The 24,341-nt window shown below is 38.8% G+C and overlaps 1 protein-coding gene across 5 annotated transcripts in view; it reads left to right on the top strand.

Annotated features, from left to right (window-relative positions):
- Positions 1-24,341, top strand: part of ZNF462 (zinc finger protein 462) — a 96,525-nt gene that overhangs the window by 61,036 nt on the left and 11,148 nt on the right. For 4 of the 5 annotated variants that reach the window (XM_082784384.1, XM_082784382.1, XM_082784383.1 and 1 more), the window contains 3 exons: positions 16,714-16,978; positions 18,958-19,094; positions 23,562-23,785. In XM_082784384.1, the coding sequence (XP_082640510.1) occupies positions 16,714-16,978; positions 18,958-19,094; positions 23,562-23,785 (626 nt within the window). Of the gene's footprint in view, positions 1-16,713; positions 16,979-18,957; positions 19,095-23,561; positions 23,786-24,341 lie in introns of those variants that run through there. The other variant, XM_082784385.1, reaches the window with a different exon arrangement.

Raw genomic sequence — 24,341 nt, 5'->3', positions numbered from 1 at the left:
TACTAGGCTGCATCTGCAAGAGTGAGAAACTGTTTCTTTCCTACACTTTTCTTCAAACCTGTTGATCACCTAGTGCTAGGGAAGTACATAGAAGATATTTAAAAAGCAGGAGAGGAAGGGTGCTGTGAACAGAGAAAAGAGACTTCTAGAAAAAAAAAATGTTGTGTGGTATCATAGAAAGTGTTAAGACTTTTTAATGGGTAGCTTAAGAGGCAAGTTTTGGGTGTCACTTCCTTGCAATCAAGAGAATTGGTCTTTGGGCAAAAAAAATGTTGATTCCTAGATGAGTTGCGTTAAATGGGTAGAGAATGTAGGTGAATATAAAGAAAAGTTTGAGATCTGCAGATGTTCAGGGAACTGGCATGAGAGGTATTAGAAAAGGAGGGAAAAATCCAGAAGTTTGCCAGGTTCTTGATGGATTTGTTTGTTTTTGTTTTGTTTCTTGGTAAAAACCTTTTTTTTTTTTTTTTTTCCTTTTTTCCTTCATTACTGGCAAAATGAGGGGGGATGTTCTGAATACTATCAGTAGTCATTTTGTAGCATATCTGATCTCCCATCTTCCTTTCTTTCATTTCTCTCCTAAAAAAAAAAGTGTGAAATGATAAAGTGAAAGATAAGAAGGAAGTTCAGAAAACGGCAGAAAGGAATTTAAAGAAAAAAAAAATTGGCATAGAAACACTTAGTTGAAGAAAAAGAGAGAAGTGAATAATATTTTTGTGGTTAAGCAAGTCACTTCTGGGGTCAGAATCAGAATCTTTATCAAACGATTTTGACCAGCTGCTCTCAGACTGCCTTTTGTAAAAGGGTTGTCTGGAACAGTATGATGGAGACTTACTAACTGAGCTTTTATTTTTGCTAATGCTAGCTTAAGCTAATCCAACAAGCAGAGTACATCTTGTGATTGTATTCTGCTTTTTAATTGCTAAAAAAAAAATCAGCTGCTGACTTTCAAGAAGTAGAGAATAATTTTTAGTGGCTGTCCTACTCTTCACTGTGTATTAGCAATCTTTTAGTGGTGTTGAGACATACAGAAGGACAGTATTTGAATTTGGAAAAAATGGTACACTTACACCTTTTTTGCTTATCCCATAGCTCAAAGTCATGATTAGTGAAGTAAAAATTTCAAGTGCAGAAGTCAAAAATTCAAGTAAAGAATATGATTTTATAATCTTTAATATAAATTCTTCCTAAAGTAAATAAAAGGAGATGAATCTGTTAACAAAAACACCTTATGAGGTTGACTCTGTTACCTAGATTTGTATTGCAGCCAGAGACCAAGGCAGAATTTGTCCCAATTAGCTTGATCATCTTTAAACAGGGTTAGTGGTTAAGTCACTTTGACAATAATAGAAGCCACCCACTGGGGAGCTAGTCATATGAGTACAGGTGTTATAATAATAGTGTTAACATTTTCAGCATTGTTTGAGGAAGGAATAACCTGATTTAATTAATTTTTTTTTTTCATTAGGAAGTTGGCTGTAGATCAAGGTAATGGCAGAGGCTCTTATGACATCATTTATTTTTGGTTTTTAAAAGGGAATAAAATAAGCTGTATGTGACCTAGGCCTGCAAATTGCAGGTGATACATAAAGCTACATAAAAGACTGGTCCCAATAATCGGAAATGCATGTCTATGTTAGAGGTTCTGTTATGTCCTGTTGGAGCCAATAAGAGGGGCTCATACAAGGTGTAGTTGGATTTTGATTGTTTTTCTGTGTATAAATAATCTACACATGGGCTCTGATCAAGTTAATTCACTTGGGATACAAAATTGAATTAGGGAGGGGGTGAGTGACTGTCAAAATGCTGCCTCACATTGTTATGGACTTGTTTTGTAGGCTGGAAGGCATACAGCATACAGTATAATTGAAATGGCTGCAGAAAAAGTTTTGTTTTTGTCTTTGGATTAATATCATAGTTGGAAGAAGATAGGGAGCTGGATGGCTTGTGGAGATTTGAGGGTATAATAGAATTCCTCTTGTCCATTGCTGAGCATTATAAAAATGGAGAAAAGGAAAAAGGGTACCTAAATTGTAATAGCAGAGTGCATGTCTGAATAGAACTGTTCTGGGACAAGAGTGCAGTGGATCTTCTGCTGATACTTTTTTTTTTTTTTTTTTTTTTTCCGTGCAGAAATTGTTCCCTGAGGGGCCTTTCTTAGAACATTTCTTTTGTTCTCCTAAATTGATCCATTCATTAAAAGTTGCAAATATATTTGAATTTGTGTGACTCAGTTCTATGTGGGTAGCAGCAAGCATATCTGAAGTGTTCAACTGTATATCCTGGATGTGTTTTGGGTGCTTGATGTATTTTCTGCGGAAGTGAAGTTTAAGGAAGGTAGATACTGAGAGGTTGAGGCAGGCCATCCCCAGCAACTACATTGTCCTTAGAAAGCATAACAGCCACTTTAATGCTTGTATGCTTCTCTCAGGGCAGTAGTGTAAGAAGGTGTTTGCATCCATCTCAGCAAAGAGTCAGCAGTGCAGGCTTTCTTATAGTCATTGGTGGTTTTGTTTTGTTTTTAATGCTGTTCTTTGTAACCTACTTGCATGTTGTGTGATTTTTAGATATGTAAGGAACCTATTTTTATTGTATCCTAATCTAACTAGATGTAAAACATTTTTTTTTCAAATAAAAAGAGAGACACAAAAGATCAACAAGTGTTGATCACCTCTGCAACTTCTCTCTATTTTGCATAACATAAGGGCATTGAGTAATTTGTGGTGTCCAACTCTTCTTAAAACGGTAAGATTGCTGTTGTGGTAAATTGTTCTTTTGCACTCCTGATAATTTACAAGTATTTGTCTTCTTGCAAAAATAGAGATAGTGGTGTTGTGACTATTTGCTGTTGTGTGGTTATTCTTTTTTCTTACTTATTTACTCTTTACACTGATTTAGCAGTTACAGTGTGGCTTAACAGATTTGCTGTCTTACACAGTAAAAATTAAAAGTGCATATTGAAAGACTTCAAACTGTTAGTAGGAGTAGTGGATGAATTACCTAACAAGATTTGTGTGTTCTTTCAGTCCTTTTGAGAAGCAGAACTTAAATTCGTATTACTCTCTGTCCAGAAAGATTGTATGGCTTTATTGATGGTACTATCATGTTGTAGCAATATGTATCAAAGATAAGGGTTTCCAGTACTACAGGGTGAAGAGTTAGCTCTGTTGACTTGGGTGTGGGGCAATGGATTCCCAGGGTCTGTATGTTCAAGTCCACTAAAAAGACCACTGTCACTTTCAGTAAGAAAGAGTTGAAAGCAAGTCAAACACAAAAATCGTGTGACTGAACACAAGAAAACAGAGGAACAAGTATTACCTGCAATGTGATCATCAACTAAGGAGAAAGCATACGTGGAGAGGCACTGCTTGTATAAGCACCGAGGTTATGCATGTTTGCTTGTATTCGAGAGCTGTGGAGGTGGTGGACTGCCTTCCTTCCTTTTTGTATAAACTGGAGAAATCCATGAATGTAGCCAATTGTCTTAAAGCCATAAAGCAAAATGACTCAAAAGATGGATAAATGGTTTCATATTATTACTTCACCCTTAAGCAAAAGCTTGTTGGGAATTTATAAAATACTTGCTCTAAATTGCCCTGGCTAATACTGTTGCTTTTTTGAGTAGCTCTTTAAAAAACAACAAAACAAAACCCTCTGGCCTAACTGTGTTGTAGAGCAGAATACCACTCTATATTCATATGGCTAGCAGACTTGGAGCCTCATAAATTTGTTTGTATCACAACTGTGTGCAGTAATTCAAAATAATAGTTCTTTAATTTTACTGATTAACATAATGAGTTGCAGGAATAACACAGTACTAAGTGCAAGTGATAAACTAAACAGATCTGGATGTGGCTTCCAATGTCTTCTCAGTCATGCTGCCATTGCACAAGATCATTCCTTTTTAGTGGTAAGCAGCTCTTGAAATGTAGAAAGCAGCACCGTTCATGTCTGCCCTTGAAGCTCAATAGTCACACTTTTCACTATTATGCAAACCAAACAGTATCTATCATTAATAACAGCACACATCACAAAACACATGCAGAGTCAGAGTTAGAAGATTTTTTAAAATTTCCCAGTGCGTGCTATGTCAACATCTAAATTACATTTAATTAAATGGAGCACTGGCTGCATGAACTGCTAAGTGAAACACCAATTACCCTGTTCCAGCTTTTTCTGAACTTTAGCCTTTGCCAGTGGAAAAGAACTTTGTCTCATCTAGAAACTGGAATTTAAATACACCTGCATGCTTTGCCGGAGCTAAGTAGGGTACAAAAAGGGTTGACTAAGTAGTGTCTCTGGGACTGTTGTTTAAGAACTGTAAATCCCTTCCTATTCCTGTACATTTTTTCAAAATATGTAACACAAAATCAGGGTGTGTTTCTCCTATGCTGCTTGTCAGAGGAAATCTTGAAGGGTGCAGAGGATCTTTAGCAGGTTTGCTGAAGCAATTTCACATACTGCCAGAATAAGAGGAGACCTGTGTGGAAGCAAGGAGGCTTTTCAGTAAAATTCTCTCAGCTGGTGCCAGTGACACAGGATTGTTACTGTGATCCAGTAAGCCCTAGAACCACTCGGCTCCCTCTTCTACTTTAGGGAAGAGGCATGCTTTACATATGCTTAGACATGCTACCCCTGATTTTTTTTTTTTTTTTTAATCAATTTCTTAGTTTGTAACAAAGTAAAAAGTATGAATAGCAAAAAAGCAATTAATAAAGTATGTTTTTCCAGCCTTCCAACCAGGGCAGAAGCACAATCCCTAAGAGCATCAATCTTCACCTTTGTTGCTGTTTCTGTCTCGTTGCTATTGCATCTTAGTGTTTTATGGCTACCATTTTTAGGGAAAACCAGGGAATGTCAGAATCCTGGAAGCCTCATCTTTGAGCAGAATAGCCTTTCTGTTGTATTTTAAGTTGGGATTTGTGTTGTTTGTTCATTTGTTTGTGTTGTTTGTTTGTTTGTTGAGGTGAGGGAGTTTGGACCCCACTCTTTTGGAGTATGATACCCTTTTCTTTGACTGTTGTTTGACTGGGCAGCCAGCCAGCCAGCAGTGACTACAGGGCAAATTTAGGTGATGTTTTAATGCATAAACTCTTCAATTGCAAGGTGAATTGGAAGAGTAGTGTCCATGTTAAGGATGCAAGATTGTGGTCTGCATACTGCTGAACAGAAGATGCCTCTGCTTTTGTAGTTATAGTCAGGGTTCACAGGGATGTCTCCCTGTTCTGCCTGTTTCCCTGGCTTTGTACCCTGTAGGAGTAATACTGCATGCCCACCTCCTAAATCTCAAGTACCAGATTAATGCTTCTTCCTTGTAGCCCTTCCCGAGCCACATTCCTTACCCAGCCGTGTTCTTTGTTTCCCAAACGTAGAGCTAGTTGTTGCTTTCCCAAGAGTTTGGCTTCCCAGAAGTGCTGTCAGTGGCCACACTGCTTGCCAATACTTGTTAAAACTCTCAGGTACTTGTTGGTGTGTCTTATTTCTTGTGGTCAGCATTTAGCTAATTATCAGATGTGGGATCAGATGGGAACTTTTCTCCTGCATCAGATTGGCAAGGACTGGCAGAACAAGTGCAGGGCTTGTTCACCTCAAAGTTTACTGAACAAACTTCCCACTGTTTCAAGGCCCTAGGGCACTAATGATGCCCTTGTTCTCTGCAGCTCTCTTCCACTGGTGTATGGATTTTTGGCTTTTGGCCTTTTCCTGCAGCATTTTAAGAAAAGTTTTGTGGCCAGTGGAACAGAGGAAGATGTTTATTCCATCACTGGTTGTGCTCTGTGGGGGTGTCAACTTGCTGTTCATTGTGCTCCTTTCTGGTCCTGAGTTTTTTTGTGCTTGAACTGAATGTGCAGAGGCAAAATTGAGATTGAACAGGATGGAGACAGGAACTTGGGCAGCTGGGAGAAGGATGTTGCTGCCACTCTTTGTATGGATTTGGCCAGCCTGCTGTGATAGGGTTGAAGTGATACTGAAAGACTTGCCCAGAGTGGCTAGAAGATAGAACAAGTTGTGAGGATGGATTGAGTAATAAAGGAAGAAACATCTGCTGGATTCCTTCCTGTTAGCCAGAAACAGACCTCATTGCACCTACAAGAAAAAGAAAGAAGCATATGGAGATCCCTTTATTTATTTCTTGAGGGTTTTGCTCATTCTTGGTACTGGTTGTTATACCTAGGGTAGGAGACAAAATGGTAGTGACACTTCTACTGTCGTCCCTGGAATTTGTGAAAACTCTCTACAAAGTAAATAGGATGCTGTTGCTCAGAAGAAGTATGTGATATGACTTGACCAACGCTGTGCAAGGTAGTGTTTCTGCAGGCATGTTAGTAGTCTTCATGTGTAAGCTAACTGATATTCTCCCTGTTTCCTGAGACACCAGTTGCTTTTCATTGATCTAAAACTTGCTAGAGGGATTTGATGTTTGACAGAGAGGTAAAATGCCTTTGCTCATTTTAGCTGTTTTGAAATGGGCATACGTTTTAGCATCAACATAGTTGGCGGCTGGAGGTTTGACATTTAAATAGCTGGGTTTATTTTTTCTTTAAGAAATGTTACTATGTTTCAGCTCCAATGTTTGAAAATGCTGCCTGCAGTGATCTGAGATGACTCAGATCTAGGGATAGAGATGAAGTCTTTCCATTGGCAGCAATAATAATGCCAAGGCGTATGCTTCAGGTCTCCTGAACAAATTACAAGTTGCTGAGCTCTATGATTATAATATTATTTTCTGTAGAATATTATTAGAATTACTGTTGGACTCACAGATCCTTATAGGTCCCTTCCAGCTATAACTGTTCTATTCTAACTACATGGTGTTAATTAAGATGTTTGCTTTATGTAGAATTGAAGCATGAACGTGGCGGTACTTTGTCATAGGACTAAAACATTAAAACGTAGAATGGATCCTCAGCACCCATGTATTTTCACTGCATTAATAGGGCCAGTTTTAAAGTAGAATGCAAAAATGTAGCACTTCATAGAGCTGAATTTCTTTTCCCTCTACATCTCAAGTTTAGAGACAAGTGAAGCATTTAGATGACAGCAGCATGTGTGTTTCTGTGTATTTGTATTAATATTTATACTAAACCCAACATGTGTTGTTGAAGGGAAAGTCATGCCATACAAACCTAATATTCTTTTATGACAAGGTTGCCTGCCTAGTGGAAAAGGGAATGCAGTGGAAGGTTTTTTTTGTTTGTTTGTTTGTTTTGTTTTTGTTTTTTAATTTTAGTAAAGCTTTTGATACTGTCTTGCACAGTATCCTTCTGGACAAAATGTCCAGCATATAGCAAGACATCAACAAATACAACGGGTGAACAATTGGCTGAAGGGTCTGACTCAAAGAGCTAGGGTAAATGGGATAACAGCCAGTAACCGGGGCTGTTCCCTAGAGCTCAATTTTAAGGGCCTATTTTCTTCAAGTTTTTTTTTTTTTTTTTTTTTTTTTTTTTTTTTTTTTTTTTTTTTAAATCAATCACCTGGACACAGAAGTTGAGTGCACAATAAGTAAGTTTGCAGATGATACTAAGTTAGGAGGAGCTGTTGACTCTCTTGAGGTAGAAACGCCTTGCAGAGAGATCCTGATAGATTGCAGTGCTAGGCCATCACCAACCATATCAAATTTAACAAAAGTAAGTGCCATATTCTGCACCTGGGATGGGGCAATCCTGGCTTATGTATAGGTTGGAGGACAAGTGTTGGAATGCAACCCTGCTGAGAGGGATCTGGGGTGGGTTGTTGGTGGCAAGCTCAGTATAAGTCAACAATGTGCTGTGACGGCCAAAAGGACCAACGGTATCTTGGGGTGCATTGAGCACATCTAGTGTGCTCAGTTGGGGTGCACTGAGCACATCTAGTGTTACTAGAGATATCTAGTCAAAAGAAGTGATTGTCCTGCTTTACTCTGCTCTGGTGCAGACTAACTTGATGTACTGTGAACAGTTTTGGGTGCCACAGTGTAAGAAGGACATAAAACTATTGGAGAGTGTCCCAAGGAGGTTGTAAAGATAGCAATGGGTCTAGAGGGCAAGACATATGAGGAGCAGCTGAGGTCCCTGGGTTTGTCAGCCCAGAGAAGAAACTGAGGGGAGGAAGGCCTCATGACAGCCTGCAGCTCCCTCACAAGGGGAGCAGAGGGGCAGGCGCTGAGCTCTGCTCTCTGGGGACAGCGACAGGACCTGAGGGAATGGCATGGAGCTGGGACAGGGGAGGGTCAGGCTGGGGGCTAGGGAAAGGTTCTGCACCCAGAGGGTGGTTGGGCACTGGGACACGCTCCCCAGGGCAGTGGTCATGGCCCAAATCTGTCAGTGTTTCAGAATCTTTTCAACAATGTCCTTAGATGCTGTTTAACTTAGGTTGCACTGTGAGGAGTCGGGAGTTGGACTTGGTGATCCTCATGATTCCCATCCAGTTGACGATACTTTCTGGTTCTGTGATTAAAGGGGCAGGAAAATAGAGAGGGAAACCTGAAATGATCCTGAAAAAAATACCTGATGAGTTGCCCTTAAAAATGAGAAGGAAATCACAAGGCTTGTTTGGTTACCAGTGCCCAAACAAAAATGAAACAAAACAAAACAACAATAAAACTTGATAGATTATTGCCTGAGTAAAGGGTCATTTCAGAAAAGAACTGTTTACCTGTGGACAGATTGGGTAAATAAGCATCTTGCTAAAGCTACTTGTGTTCCTATATTCTGTAAGTGTGGTTTCATTAGGAGATTGAATTTAATTCAACAGAGTAAGAAACAGCTAGACAACTTTTAGTTTATGCATGGTATGGAAATTGATAAGCACATGAGTCTCAATGTTTGACATGTAGACAGAAGGCTTGTTTTTATCTGACGCATTATATTCAGAAATGTATTTTTATTTTATCAATAACAAATTATAAGAACACACGGTTGAAACATGACCGACAGGTTGAACTATTCACTCAATATAGGTGGGTAGCAGTAGATTCTCAGCCTGCAATGTTCTTACTTTAAAAGAAGGCAGTGGGTAAACAGACATGGAAGAACATAAATGCAGCAGGGAAACACAATGCAAACTGCACGGAGCATCTCTCTATTGTAGGGGAAATGGCAATAGACAAAGCAACTGGTGGGGTTAAAATGGTATACTGACTTTGCCACTGATGTTGCAACAATTGCAAGCAGTAGAGTAGCTACCTAAAAAGCCCAGATTTTAAAGGGAGGATTGTATACAGTGTAAAAACTAATAAGTGACCAAATCACCTGAAGAACTGAAGGAAAATTAAACTGAGTTGAAGCCAAGTAAGAAACTCTGCTGTGGGAGAGGGATAACTAGAAATTAAGTGGCTATATGATGGAGTGTTTCATGGACACCCTAAACAGATCCTTCCAAATCACAGCATTGGTAGAGTATGGTAAGGAATTGGGCAGTGTTCGTGATCATGTTATGCTTTGCCTAAGGATGGATGGAAGTCTTTAAAGATAATGTTAATAGGACCTGGTAGTTTTAGAAACTCAAAAATGGGAGGACATATGAAGATCTTGAACTGGTCCTTCTCTTCTGAGGGAAGGAACATGGTCCAATGTATTTCATTGATTGTATTAATCCTCACCAGGCCTTTTATAATTTCTACTGCTTTTCTTTGCATCTTATCTTATAATCACTTTATCCTTGATCTCCATTATGAAACTCCAAGATGCTTTACTAGACAGCAGTGTGGGCCTGGCAGTGTAGAGGAATTCATAAGATAAAATTATTTATTTTCTTCAGATTCAATTTATATCCCTTCTGTGCGATTTTGATATTAGCACAAGAATCTGCATAGAATATATCCTGTCTCAGTTCCATTCTCAGACAGGTATGCACATAAAAGAGAATTCGAAGTTATAAGGAATCATAGAATGGGTTGGGTTGGAAGGGACCTTAAAGATCATCTAATTGCAACCCCACTGCCATGGGCAGGACACCTCCCACCAGATCAGGTTGCTCAAAGCCCCATCCAGCCTGGCCTTGAACACTTCCAGGGATGGGGCATCCACAGCTTCTCTGGCAACTTGTGCCAGTGCCTCACCACCCTCAGAGTATAAGAATTTCTTCCTATTGTCTAATCTAAACCTAACTTCTTTTAGTTCAAAGCCTTTTGCTCCTTGTCCTGTCACTGCACTCCCTGACAAAGAGTCCATTCTCAGCTTTCCCATAGGCCCCTTTTAGGTACTGGAAGGCCACTGTAAAGTCTGCCCGGGGCCTTCTCTTCTCCAGATTGAACAACCCCAACTCCCTCAGCCTGCCTTCGTAGGAGAGCTGCTCCAGACTTTTCATCATCTTTGTGGCCTCCTCTGGACTCATTGTAACAGGTCCATGTCCTTCTTGTGCTGGGGGACCCAGAGCTGAATGCACTTGATTTCGTTGCCCACATCACTTACAAAGATGTTACAAAGTGCTGTTCCCAATACTGACCCCTGAGGAACACCATTTGTTACTGATCCCTGGACATCACCTCTTCTGAGTAAGACTGCACAGCCCATGTACCCTTCTGGTTTCCTTCTTCTGAACCTTGGACAGATATGTAATATCTTTCTCTTAAACATACAAGCTAGTCCAAAGTTATCCAAAAGTGGATTTACAGATAGTGCTGAAATAAATTCCTCTAAGAAGGCTCTTTGTTTTATTTATCTATTCATTTATTTGAAATCCTTTAAATAGTTATTTAATTAAAAGGGTTTATTTTCTTTCCCATGTGATTACTCTTTGGAGTGTGTGAACAAGGATACAAAGTTTATTTCCTTTCCAATTCATTCATAACATCCTAGCAATGTAAACGTTCTTCGGTAAAAAACAGAATTAAGTAAAGGAGTAGGTTCATAATCTGTTTTTAAACTCGCAATGAATAAAACATATATAGTGTGGTTTCTTAAGCATTTTCATGTATGTTTTGTTGCATCCCTCTGAATTTTATACTGTTCTATCATCCTCTTCCCTCAGTTAATTTACTGCCAGAACATTTCACCCTCCCACATATTCTTCCTTCCAGGTCAGTGCTGCATGGCATAAAGTGAACAAATGTGTGTAGTCTTGACAGTCTTTGTATGACACTCTGCTTTGCCACCTTCCCACTTTTCAAGCTGTTGCCATTCATGACTGTATGCTTTCCTGCCATTTGTTGAGCTAGTAATTTTGATTTCCATTGAATTTCAGAAGGGATTTCGTACTTAAATCTCATAAGCTCCACTCTTAGCCTTCATAGTACCATAGGATGGTTTAGGTTGGATGGGACCTTAAAGATTACTTCCTACTAAGCTCAGGTTGCCCATAGCCCCATCCGGTCTGGCCTCTGAACAGTTCAGAGATCGGGCATCCACAGCTTCTCTGGGCAACCTGTTCCAGTGCCTCACCACCCTCAGAGTAAAAAATTTCTTCCTAACCTAAATCTACCCTCTTTTAGTTTAAAACTGTTACCCCTTATCCTATCACTACACTCCCTGGTAAAGAGATTGCCTGTAGGCTCTGTTTAGGTATTGGAAAGACACTGTAAGGTTCCTCTGGAGTCTTCTCATCTCTACTCTGAACTTAGTAGCCATAACTTACTCATTTAAAAATAATTGTTACTAGTAGTTCAATACTCTTTGCTTTTAAACATGCATTTTTTTTTTTTTTTTTTTTTTTAAACCTAGTATTGCATCTTGATTTGGTTTCATAAATGTGTTTCCATTTGTCTAGTGCTTTTCTTAATTCCTTGGAATTTCTATGGCCTTCTTCATAGAAATCTCTTTGTATGAATGAACTCAGAATAAATTAAATAGCATTCCAAGTTTTTCCTTTTGGTCTCTTTGGGACTTTTTCTTATGTCTTAGACTTGTATTGGTATTATGTAATATTTTTCCCCATAGAGTTATTTTAGTTATTTATACATTCTGTCTTGAGTGTTCTTATCTCAGGAGCCAAACATTGCCTTCTGCAGTTTCATTTGTCTCACAGTTGCTACTCTTTTTTGACTTTGGTTGATGCTGCCATATGGATTTACCAGGAAAGAATGATGTCCTCATTTTTATCTGTCTTCTTCTGGTCATTCAGCTATTTGATTATTTGTAGATGTGCATGCAATAAAGATGCTTTCCAGTGTAGTTGAACAGTTTCTCTCTTGAAAAATATTTCTCCCTCCATCCATTTGCAAATCTCTGATTATGCAAATGTAAATAGCCACATTAGATGTATCAAGTTCTACTTACCACAAAAAGATGAAGCAATGGTTTGATTTCTTTCCTTTAATAGATAATTTTCCTTCTATCTCTCACCTGATGCTCAGTGTTCATTACTTAGACATTTCCAGGTGTTGCTCTGATCTTGTTTCTTTTAGGTGCCGTGTTCTTGTCTGTTTTGTTTTTGTGTCCATGGTTATTGATAGTTTTGAAAACACCTAAAAATGGCTAAAACATCATTTAACTTCCAAGCAAATTTATGTAACTGGATCAGAATCTTTATTTACATTTTTCTTCTGAAAATACCTAAGTTTTCCTTCTTTAGGTATCTGAAACACTTGCTATATGCATGTAATATGCTGCACAGGATCCCTGAAAATTGAATTTTCATTTTGCTTTTGTGGTTTGTTTTTGCTTTATATTCTTTACTTGTGTATAGTCTCAAAGTACGCAGGTGTATATCAAGTTGCATTTTCACCATTGCATTGAAGGGGAGACTGTGAATGCCTTTTTGGACAAGGTAGTGACTTTCAGTAGATAGGACAGGCACTTCATGCCACTTTGTGTTTGCACTCTGGGTAAAGTTTTCAGAATGGCAAAATCACTTATCTGGCACTGAAGTGTTTTAGGCACTTCTGGAAATGCTGTTTTTCCTCCCCCCTTGCGGAGCCACTATGAGACTTTCTAATGCATTGTTACCAGCACATGGCAGTAATTCAGATATGGCTGTGTTAATGGGACACCATGCAGGCAGTCTTTTCTTCTGCTTTCCTTTCAGCTAGTCATTTTCTCATTTGGATATGAGAGTGTTGTTGTATAGCAAGGGTGAATGCTGTGGTCTTTTAGATCCACATGTGCTGGCATGGATTAAACTGCCTGCTAACATTGTTATTCTTCCTGTGCAGGTAATCTGTAGGTAGAGATGTTAGTTCAAAATTCTAGTCATAAGATTTGCAACATTGCCACTGTTCTTCTGTGTTCGACTGCATCAATTACCTTTAATTTTTGCCTCTTGGCATGACTATAGGTGTCCTTCTTTTACCTCAGAACATCCCATGCCATTAGCTTTCTTTTGGAGTTGCACAGTTAGGTCCTTATTTCACTTTGGATAAAATAATTTTTAAAAATGGATTCTGTGTGTGTGTTTTATTAAGTTACCAGGGCTAAGTATTCTGTCATTTATTTTCTTGTGGTACTTTGAGGCTGTTTTATGAAAAAGAAAACATCATTTTTTTTGTTAACATGTAATCAGTACTTCCTAGTGTTTAATTTTTCTTCATTTTCTCCCTCTGTATGTTTTCTTTTTTACTTCTTGTTCTACATTGCTTCATATAATTTCATTAACTCTTCCCTTTGCTTATTTTAATGACTTTCTTCTGTTTTCTGACTTTGATATAGTCTTCTATGGCCACTTTATTTTTTTCACACATGAGTGGCTGGACCATCTTTCTGCTTCTGACCAAGATTGTTAATGATCTCCTTGTGTAATCCCAACCCTTTTAGCCATGGATACAAGCAGGAAGACTGAAGTGGAACTTACGTTGCGTGTAGCCATTACTCAGTTGTTGGGCAGTTTTGAGGATAAAATTCTTCTCTCTTCTTACTTCCTTCTTCAGTCTTAACATCCGGGCATTTTGTTGTTGCAGCAACACCAGCAAAAGGTGTCCATCATTTTGATGCACACCAGCTCAAGGCCTGAGTAAATGCAAAGGCACTTATGGTACTTTGTTATCATCTAAGTCAGTTTGGCATACGCAGAGTAGTTTGGAACATCAGCCTGCTCTTCCAGCAGGTGTAGAGTAGGTGCACACATGGAAGTGCTTTGCCAGTTTGAGGCAGTGCTGTTCCTTAAAAGTCACTGTACCATTGCTCATTGTCCGTGACTTTTTGATTTTTTAATTTTTGATTTGTCTCACTAGTCCTTTCCTCAGTTGCTGTGTTGTTTGTTTGTTTGATTGTTGTTGTTTTTAAATCTCAACTTCCAGCCCCCATCACCTGTTTCTTACTTTCTCACATTCCCATCTGTGCTGTGTGCTAAATGGCATGGTTGGAAGCAACTCAAGGCAGTTTCCATCCTTCCACTACCTTCACTCATTTCAGAGTGGGCATGAGCACTGTGTGGTTTGGTGCTCACTGAAAGTTCATGGAAAACCTCACATGCCTTTATTTGGCTTTGAACTTTATCCAAAGTGTTCCTGGTGGAGCTGGGTTGCACCTGCATGCTAGAATAGCTGTCTGGCAAGCTGATCCTCAGAAACTGACAGAAGCCAAATACACGTGTTAATGATGGGTATTTTTCTTAAGGAAGTACTAAATCTTGTACTTCAGAAGGGTAGTAAAATAATGATAGCTTTTGGCAAGGCAAAAATGGAAGAATATTCAGGCAGAGCTAGGAACAGGCATGTTACCATTGTTTAAGACTCTTCATATAAGCTCTTCAGATTTTTTTTTCCCCTGTATCATAACTGTGTTAGTTGTAACAGAATGATCCACTAAAAATTATAAGGTGACCAGTGTAAATATTTAAAGGTAGGATTTGGTTTTGGCTGTTACTGATGACAAGGAAAGCTACCTTGTACACTTTTCTTCCTGTGGGAATAATCATGTAGCCATCTACTTCTGCAATTTTCATGTGCCAGATTCCACAAAAGTATATAAATACCCAATTGAAAGTTCCAAAACTGGAATAATAGACACCAGACATCTTTATTAAACCCACAGATTTCTAACTGGTGGACATCACTGAGGCCTTGGCTGGGAATCTTCATGATGTGTTGTAAAATTTTGATGCCTTCTTTCGGAGGAAGAGAACAGTAAATTACTAACTAAACTTTAATCTAGTGGGAGCCTGCTTCAAACAAAAGGGAAAAGAAAGACTTGACATTTGAATTGGTAGAGCTCACTGTGAGTCCTCCGTGGTGAGGGAACCTGCTGTAGAATTGGTGAAAACAAGACTTGATAAATGCTGTATTGTAATCCAGCCTCTGTTCATGAGACTTGGATAGGAAAAACAAAAAGTATTTAATTTAACCAGAATCTTTCATGTCTTTGCTTTTGTCTTTGTTGTACACCTGGAGATGAAGCCAGGGGAGCCTGGAGACATTTATCTCCAGCTTGTTTTTTTTTTTTTTTTTTTTTTGTCATGTTTTTTTTTTTTTTTTTTTTTTTTTTTTGTTTCTCAGGCATGTATAACCCTCTTTTGTAGTAATGAGAAATGAGGGGTGAACATTTTACTCTTTTGAAGACAGGTGGAGAAGTCCCCATGCTGAGTGCTGTATAGGCCTGTTTGCCTTTTGTTTCTCCTTACTAATTGGTTAGAATGGATGGTATTAAGTTCCCGCAAGTATGTCTGTTAGAGAATTCCTGCATATCTAGCCTCAGGGAATTAAGCTTTGGAAAATGAAGTACCCATCAAAGCAGGAGCTGGCTGGTACAGTTTGTATCCCAACTTCTTTTCTTTTCTTTTTCTCTCTTCTTTTTTTCCTTCTTCCAAAAAGCTTAAGAAAAGAGTCTTTTGTCTTCTTTTCATGAAAGTTACACTGAAATTCATCTGTGCTTTATTCATTTGCTTTCACTTGTGCCATTCATGGGCAGCTGTGGGTTACACAGGACAAAGAGATGAATTCCTAACCTCCACATATAAGCAGTGTGCCGGAAAACTTTCAACACCCACACCTCCCTTTTTTGCAGGGTCCAAGTAGAAGTATTACAGCTTTTAGTGTCAGTACTGAGATACCTCTGGACTGTGTTTTTCCACATGCCATTAAAATGGTGTGACAGAGTTTTGCTGGCTTGTAGAATGGAGGTGGCTATACAGATTTATCTTTTTCTCAGTATATCAAAGCTTAGTAACTTCTAAGGAAATGTGGTTTAGAAGGTTGCTTTACTGAAATTTATAAGAAAATATCTTTTTTCCTTGATGACTTGATTTCAAACATCCTCAACTCAGAGTACTTGAATATGTTTTGTGAAGACCTCTTCAAATATGACAAAGTAAAATTTCATCTTTTCTCTAGTTAACTTTCTGTGTGGGTTTCTCAAATAACTCCATGAATGATTAGGGAAGAGTTCTTTACCATTTTTTCCCCTATTACACAGGCAACTCACATGTATCCTATGCCAGATTTTTATCTGGCATGAATTGGCATAAAAAATTTGAAAGAACCTGTTCTGACTGATGTGCCAAATGCATAAGTGCTCAGCAGTATGATTAATATGGTTTACCTTCATAAATTAAAAATGTCTTAAGACTTCTTTTTAAACTACTTTTAACTTAAACCTGTCACTTCTTTTTTTCCTCCCCAAATCAGATTTTAAAAAGCATAATTTATACTGATCAACTTTTATATTGTAGATTGCATGTTAGGTATAGAATTGATATACCTCTTCTTCTTAAGCCCTTCAGAATGCTGTCAGCGGATTTCATAACTGACGTCTTTCCCCTGGTCAACACCCTCTAAAGGCCAATAGGTGCTGGAGCATGTCTTGAACCTTTTTAGGTTTGCTGATCCACATGGAATAATAGCTGCTCTCTGTTTCTCTACAGACTCTTCATACTCAGAGCCTCCTGATGTTCAACAGCAGTTGAACCACTACCAGTCTGCAGCTTTAGCCAGGAACAACAACAATGTCAGTCCAATCCCACTTTCAGGGAGTGCTTCAGGAATGGAAAAAACGGAAGCCATCCTTAACTGTGAATTTTGTGAATTCTCCTCGGGTTACATACAGAGCATTCGGCGTCATTACCGTGACAAGCATGGAGGGAAAAAACTCTTCAAGTGCAAAGATTGTTCCTTTTATACAGGCTTTAAGTAAGTACTGTGGAAAACAGATAAACTGAACTCACAAGGATTTTTTAGCACTTGAAAAGACTTCTGAGATCTTTGAGAGCTGGCTGTAGCTAACAGAAACATGGCCACTGCTGACCAGAGAGAGGAATATAGGAAATGCCATGCCAGATCACAGCAGCATCCATGTAATCCATTTTCCTCTCTCTTACAACAGCCGGTACCATCTGCTGCAGACGAAAGCACAGTGAGTCCTTGCAGTAGCTTTTACTTGCTGAAGGAGATGGTACAGGTAGTGCTTTTTCCTTAACATACACAAGCAGAGGGTTTTCCTTATCCTCAGGTGTGAAAATGTTCTCTTAAAAAAAAAGGTCATTTCCCGGTGCAACTGGCATGAAGCACGAGAAAAAAAAACAACACACAAGTGTTTTAAGGAGATATGAAAAGTTATATCCCTTTCTGAAGAAACCTCTCTCATGTAATTTTATTTCTCCCATTGTTTATCTAGCTGGAGTGTGTTCTCCAGAGTAACTGATAGCACACAGAGACATTTCAGCAAATCCAATTAGATGTTGCAGAATGTAAAATCTCAGCTGTCATTGTGTGTGTATTTTAGCTGTTGTTCCCTAAGGATAAAAGGCTTATGCACCTGTGCATCATTTCACTCTGATATGCTGGACCCTCAAGCCTAAGTTCCCTAGCTGCCATTTGAGTTCTGAAATGTGTTAAGTACTTAGGAGACTGGTGACAGTAAATAGTATGATTGGGTACAGGAAAGATGTTGTGTTAAAGGAAATGTTGAGCACAAACCTTATAAATCTCCACAAGAACAACCTTTTTAAATTTATTATTTATTTATACCTTCAGACCCCCCCTGCCTTTATGGTACAATTATGCTTTATACCATTATTGCTATCTGTCTTAAAGATTACCAGTTATCATTAGATACATTAAATCTGCTCACATCTTCCTAGTGCCTTTTACTGAGATTAATTGAAATCATCTTAAATCAAATGGCAATTAAAGATACACATACTTGCATAAAGGAGTTGTATTTCTTCATGTGGTGTCTCAAACTTTCAAGAACTAAGTTTTCTTGTGGAAGTACACTATGTTTTCTCCCTTTAAAGAAAAGGGGTAAAAAAGCCCATACAAACCCCCTCTTAAAATCACTGTAGAAACTTAAATGCATGAAAGCACTCACTGAAGTTGATAGAAATACACCTGTAAAATTCGATGATCACTTGGTTTTGCCCAGAGCCACTTGTGTTAGTAAGTTGTTCAAGCTAGCAGTCTTGCAGAATTTAAGTGAGGACTTTTAACTCAAGTTCAGTGTGGCAATCTCACTAGTTTTTGCAGACTTTATCACTACCTTAGGAAAAAACAAAAAACAAAAAACAACAACAAAACAACGAAATCCTCCCAATTTAACAGAGAACTCTCATTTCAGTAGTTGAGTTAGGTAGATATATAGTTACTTTCCTCTGTATGGAGGAAGAGTTGCACGTCTCTTACAACTTCTAAGTATGCCTGTAATGTAATATCACAATGGTCTTGTCTTACAAAGACAGAGGTGGTTAAGAATATTATTTGCCTCCAAAAATACGTCTGTATTCACCCCTGCAGTCCAGAACAGTTAGTTGCTAACAAATATTTTTTGTTAGAAAAAATACACAGAATATTTCAGCCTGAGGACAAATAATGAACATAGAAGACGGCAATTCTCTTGCTATCTTAACTATAGCAATGTGACTATAGAGCAATCCATGCAGAATATATTGTCAGAATGTGTGCCAGTTACTTGAGGATACAAGCCTGCAAATACTTTTGCTCATGTGTTACTCATGTGAGTCGCCCTACAGCAATGCCATGTGGCACTGTGAAGACAAGACTGAGTGGTATCTGTACCATTTTACAAGACACATTCCTTATAGAGCTGTGACACTTCATCGTTCACTGCACACCTCTTTTGACTGCTTCCATCTCTCCCTCCTGTTTCACAGATCTGCTTTTACTATGCACGTGGAAGCTGGGCATTCGGCAGTTCCTGAGGAAGGACCCAAAGACCTTCGCTGTCCTCTTTGCCTATATCACACCAAATACAAACGCAACATGATTGACCACATAGTTCTGCACAGAGGTAATAATATCCCTTTATGTGTCTGTCTGATGAGGGAAATGTTGAACAACATCCATGTGTTCCAGACTGGCTTCATTAAATTTTCACCTCTCTGTGCTTGAGCACAAGTATGTTGAATAGGCCATTAGGATACCAATAGGACATCAGGCCTTCAGTATTTTTTGTTATTTTCTAAATGATACATCTTTAAAGTTTCCTGTAAAATTCAAATCTGTTGAAACAGGACAAATTCAACCTCTCTAAAGTAAAGCTTAAAAACAGTTTTAATAGTCTTCAAGCACCTATTTACCAAGAGTAGCACTAATTTACAGCTTTGATCTAGGCCAAAGTTGTATCCTGCTTTTGTCCTTTGTTATTGTAAAGTCCTTGCTATCAAAAACTCTGGGGCACAGTATACCAACTTACTGTAGCGGACCCAGAATATCTCTTGATTACTTGCTTGAAATCTTTCTCTTCATTATGTGTCACTGTTCTTAGGATCAAAACAAGAATGATCATATTTTATTTTTCTTTAAGACTTCATTTCTTTCTGCTCTTCTCCCTTCTTTTTTTAACCCAGCTAAAAATGGGATTAGGGATTTCTATATTGTATTAACTGCAGGCTTGCTAGCTCAGAAGAGACAGCTGTTTGGGCTCTCTGGGCTGGGATTCTTGCCCATAGCTATCACATTTGATGCTTGTAGATGGTCTGTTGGCTGCCGAAATCCAAACCCATGTGTTGGGATGGCACTCTGCCTGCTTGCAGGTTGGGCAGAGTTTCACAGTAGGATACTTGTGGTGTGCAAACACAAGTTTTGCATGCCATCTTTTTCCTGGAGAAGATCCTGGTGTGACAAGCGCTATCATAATTCCTTATAACATAGCACTTACCACTGTTGGTTAAAGTCCTTCTTGTACCAAAGGAGTGAGGTTGGCAGACTTGATACATATTTCTATCTCCTAGCACAGCTATTCTGATGAAACATCTGGGAAAAAATGACCTGTCAGTGATTCAAAAAGCACATCACAAAGCTGCCTTATTTGGTTGTAAAAGTTTGGCAGATGCTTTTACTTCCTGTCTTTGAAGGTGTTGCAGTGTCAGATTTTGCCCAGCTTCAGGGCATATTTCACAATTATCTCTCTTCAGAAGAGAGGAAGGTTTAGTTAACCCCTGTACAGTAGACTGTGTGATTCCAAGTGATGCCAAGGTGTGCTCTTGTTTGTGGCTGTGCCAGCGCACCAGTGAATGCTACCAAACATTTAAAATACAGATAGACAGATGGAGGAAAGAACATGATGGGTTCAGTTAGGAAAGTTTCCATCAAACATAGACTTTACACTGGGAGTATCTAGTTGCAGTAGCGAAAGAGCACTTCATGCAGCTGTGCTGCCTTTACAGAGGTGTTTCTGACCCATTGCAAGGAGGTGGTTACCTCCTGAGTAGGGGACACTCTGGACCTGTTCTTTTGTTTTCCTGTTGTTTCAAATGCACAAACTAGCCTTGAGCCATAGTGCTGCTGGAAAAACAAAACAAAACAAAACAAAACAAAAAAACAACCTGCTAGAGCACTGGAAGAGGTAAAACAGTAAAAGTTTTAATAAACAAAACAGAACAACAATAAAAAATAAAAAAGAAAAAAAGGCACCCCTACAATTTTGTTTATTATTTGGCGGGAAAAGCAGATGATTTTGACAAGAAGTAACATGCACCGAGAGAGAATGAGAGATGGTGAATACAGTCTGGAATAGCCTTCTTCTTTTATAGTCATTGCACTGATAAAATAAGAGTACAGTTGTGATCTGTGGTCAAAGAAGATCAGTTTTTAGGTAGATAGCGTGGTGCAGCGTGTAAAATCAAGAGTGAAGGATTTGATCCATTTCATGTTCCGCCTGTGTAAAAAGGCACATTTACAGATGCATAACTGTTACATTACTTCCAAATTGTTGCACCTGTAGTCCTTCATGAAACAGCATGCACTTGAAATAGAGAGTATATTTGCCTCTTAATTAGGGTCTGCGAAAGTTGACTTTTACAGGCCTAAAGCATTATAAGCTCTAAGGCTGAATGGCTTGTGAGAAATAATTAGAAAACAAATTTGCTTCACCTTGAGGACACGGGCAAACAGGATGCCTTCAAGAGCCTTCTTGCACGTGTAACCTATTCTGTTCAATCAATTCCTTATCAGTTTAAAAGCTGTTCACCATCCCTTTTGCAGGCACAGGTGGAGCACAGATTTGTTGCCTTTTGGTGGGCCATATCTGGGGACTGACACATCTAGAGGATTTGATCCTCAGCTGTGTGGGCAGGTGAAGAGACAGAGTGTGGTTCTTGAGTTCTTTCTAGCTTTTCTGGCAGGCAAGCATGGGAACCTTCTACAGAGGAAACAGAAATCTCACTCCATGGCCAGCAGAACTACTGGCCTTTAACTTAGTCTGGACAGTGTGATTAGGTTACATTATCCTGTCCAGTAGCATTTTGGAACACATTGATATTTTTCCAGGGCTGAATGCAACTTACCAAGATCAGTGTTAGGTCTACTTTAAAGTCCTTGGGGAATTATATTTTCTTCTTTTAGTGATCATTTTACTCTCTTGCTGGTTGAAATGATGATTTTGTTCTTCCATTTAATAGAAACTGCACTGATTTCTCTCAAATAGTAAGTTCAAGATAAAAAATTCAAATTTCCAACTTAATCTACCCCCCAGAAGACTTCATTGCTGCCATGTTCCTTACACGTGGTTGTTTCTGCTGTCATCCCTTGTACACACAACTTCATTCATACATGCAGAACCCTTGTAGTCTACTTGCTTTTGGCTAATGAAACACAAAATGCTGTGTGTTCTGTGACTGTAGTTTGTATTTACATTCATTACAGGCAAAAAATGCGTATGTGCAAACACCCAACAGTACCGAATAACTTTTCTGTAGGCTCAGCAGATAGTAGAACTATTTTATTTGCACTTGCATTACATTTAAGGGAAGGAAATGAGTTGTGTGTGCTATGGTCTGTTGGTGAGTAAATAATTTTCCTTGTTAACTAAGGACTGATAGAGTCATGGTCTTTTTTATGACTCTAGACAAAAAATGTATGTCTGCTTTAAGTAGCAAATAACTAGCGCGTCAATGGCCTTTCAGTGTGTTCTCTGATCTGCACTGGATTAAGCTGAATGTTTGAGTCTAATTTATGATTGAATTTCTTAAACCAAGTTGATGCTGCTTAGGTGTTTATTTTGTTGTTCTTGTTTTTTCTTAGACCTCTTGTTACTACTCCACAATTCATGACATCTTTTCCATGAAACATATATAGAAGTCTTTGTTTCATAGAATCATTAAGTTGGACCTTCAAGATCATCTGGTCCAACTATCACCCTTCTACCAATGTCACCCACTAAACCATGTCCCTAAGAGCCAGGTCCAACCTTTCCTTGAACACACCCAGGAATGGTGACGCCACCACCAAATTAGATTAATTTAGACACAGCTAAAGCCTGAAGAAGTCTACACTTTTACCACCTTCCAGAAGCCATAAGGGACTTTGTATTTCTTTGGTTGTCTTGTGTTGTGATATTACCCTCCTCACTAAAGAGAAGGGCCCATTTGCTCAGATTTGTATGTGGATTACCACATCTCATTCCTGTACCCTCCTTGTCAACCCCCTGAGATATTCAGGCTTTTTTTTTTTTTTTTTTAATAATTTGTTTTAATATGTTAAGGATGACCTGCATGAGGAGGATCAAACTCCTCCTTTAATCTGCAGTCCATAAGGGAAAACAGTACTAAATTTCAGTGTTCTAATTAAAAAAGGCCAGTTGAGTAACAAAATCCCATAATGAGGACCTTCTGGTGACCCTCAGCTGAAGGGTCAAATTTGGGATTTCCCTTGTGCACACAGTTTGGGGAACACAGTGGATGAGTGTTACGTCAGATTCTGGTTCTGTCGAAAGGCTGAAACTAATTGCTGCTCTGTTAAACATCTGTATTTTGTTTGAGAAGCTGAGAGTTTAAAAACTCAGCAAGAGCATTTGCAGTACATGCTTGTATCCTTGATCTGAACTGTGGGAGGTGTGACATGATGTGTGTGTAGATTTTGAATCTGAGCTTTCTAGCAGTTATGGATGTGTTGGGAGTTTCTGGTGCTGGCTGAACTGCACAGTCTCTTCCAGAAAAAGGTGCTGCGTTACTTGCCCTCACAGTCACCAGTGAGTAGCTTTGAATATCATTTGCTCCAAAAGCTCCATTCCCATCCTCTTTATCCAATGAGTGGTTACATTTGTGTGCATCTGTAGCCTTAGGGGATTAACCCTGTTGTTGCAGAGAATTTTTTTTTTTTTTTTGGTGTGTTACTCCAGTTTGGGTCCCACTCCTATGTAGGTGGATTTGCATAGCCTTATACAAGATTCTGTTGTTTGTGTGGGAGGTAGTTCCCAAGCTGTTGACACGTGGCCTTTCATAAAATTTGTTAAGTGAATGTTGTCCTGTTTCTACAGAAGAGCGGGTCGTCCCCATTGAAGTCTGCCGTTCCAAACTGTCAAAGTACTTGCAGGGAGTTGTTTTCCGCTGTGATAAGTGTACCTTTACCTGCTCCAGTGATGAGAGCTTGCAGCAGCACATAGAGAAGCACAATGAACTGAAACCTTACAAATGCCAACTCTGCTACTATGAGACCAAACACACAGAAGAGCTAGATGCTCACCTTCGAGATGAGCACAAGGTAATTACAAAATAGTTTTAATTTGTAACAGTCTACTCTTGAAAAGGAAGTATTTAGTTTACTTGCATGTTAACTCTGATTAAGCCAACCTGCCTTCTCTTCCTCCCACCCCATGACAATCTGGAAACTAACGCCATGTTGTATTTCACTTCCTGTTGTTGTTGTTGTTGTTTTTTCTTTAGAAAGTCAGAACTGAGAGTTTCTAAAACTGTTAGATTGATCAGAATTGGCAAACTATTTTCTGCAGAATGTGATCATCTGGAAAAGGCACTTATGAATGCTATTTTTTTAAAGGAAAAAAAAAGAAAAAAGCATTAGAAAACAATATGAAGGCTGTATGATTCAGCTTTCTAAAAGGCAGGAGATTCCGAACATAAGATTGGTCTGGCAACTTCAGCAGCATGAAGTGCCATGCATATTTTAATAACAAAGTGGGCAATACCTTCCGTTTACATTTAACACAGGAAAGATAAACAGTAACTGTAATTAGGTCCTAGTTTAAAACTGCTTTGGAGTTTTTGTGGAGTCCATGAGTACTGACCTAATCCAGTCTTTA

The sequence above is a fragment of the Aythya marila genome, assembly GCF_965140915.1.
Source record: "Aythya marila genome assembly, chromosome: Z".
Lineage (NCBI taxonomy): Eukaryota > Metazoa > Chordata > Aves > Anseriformes > Anatidae > Aythya > Aythya marila.
Note: the sequence above shows the minus strand (reverse complement) of the source record. Positions and strands in the feature narration are given on the sequence as shown.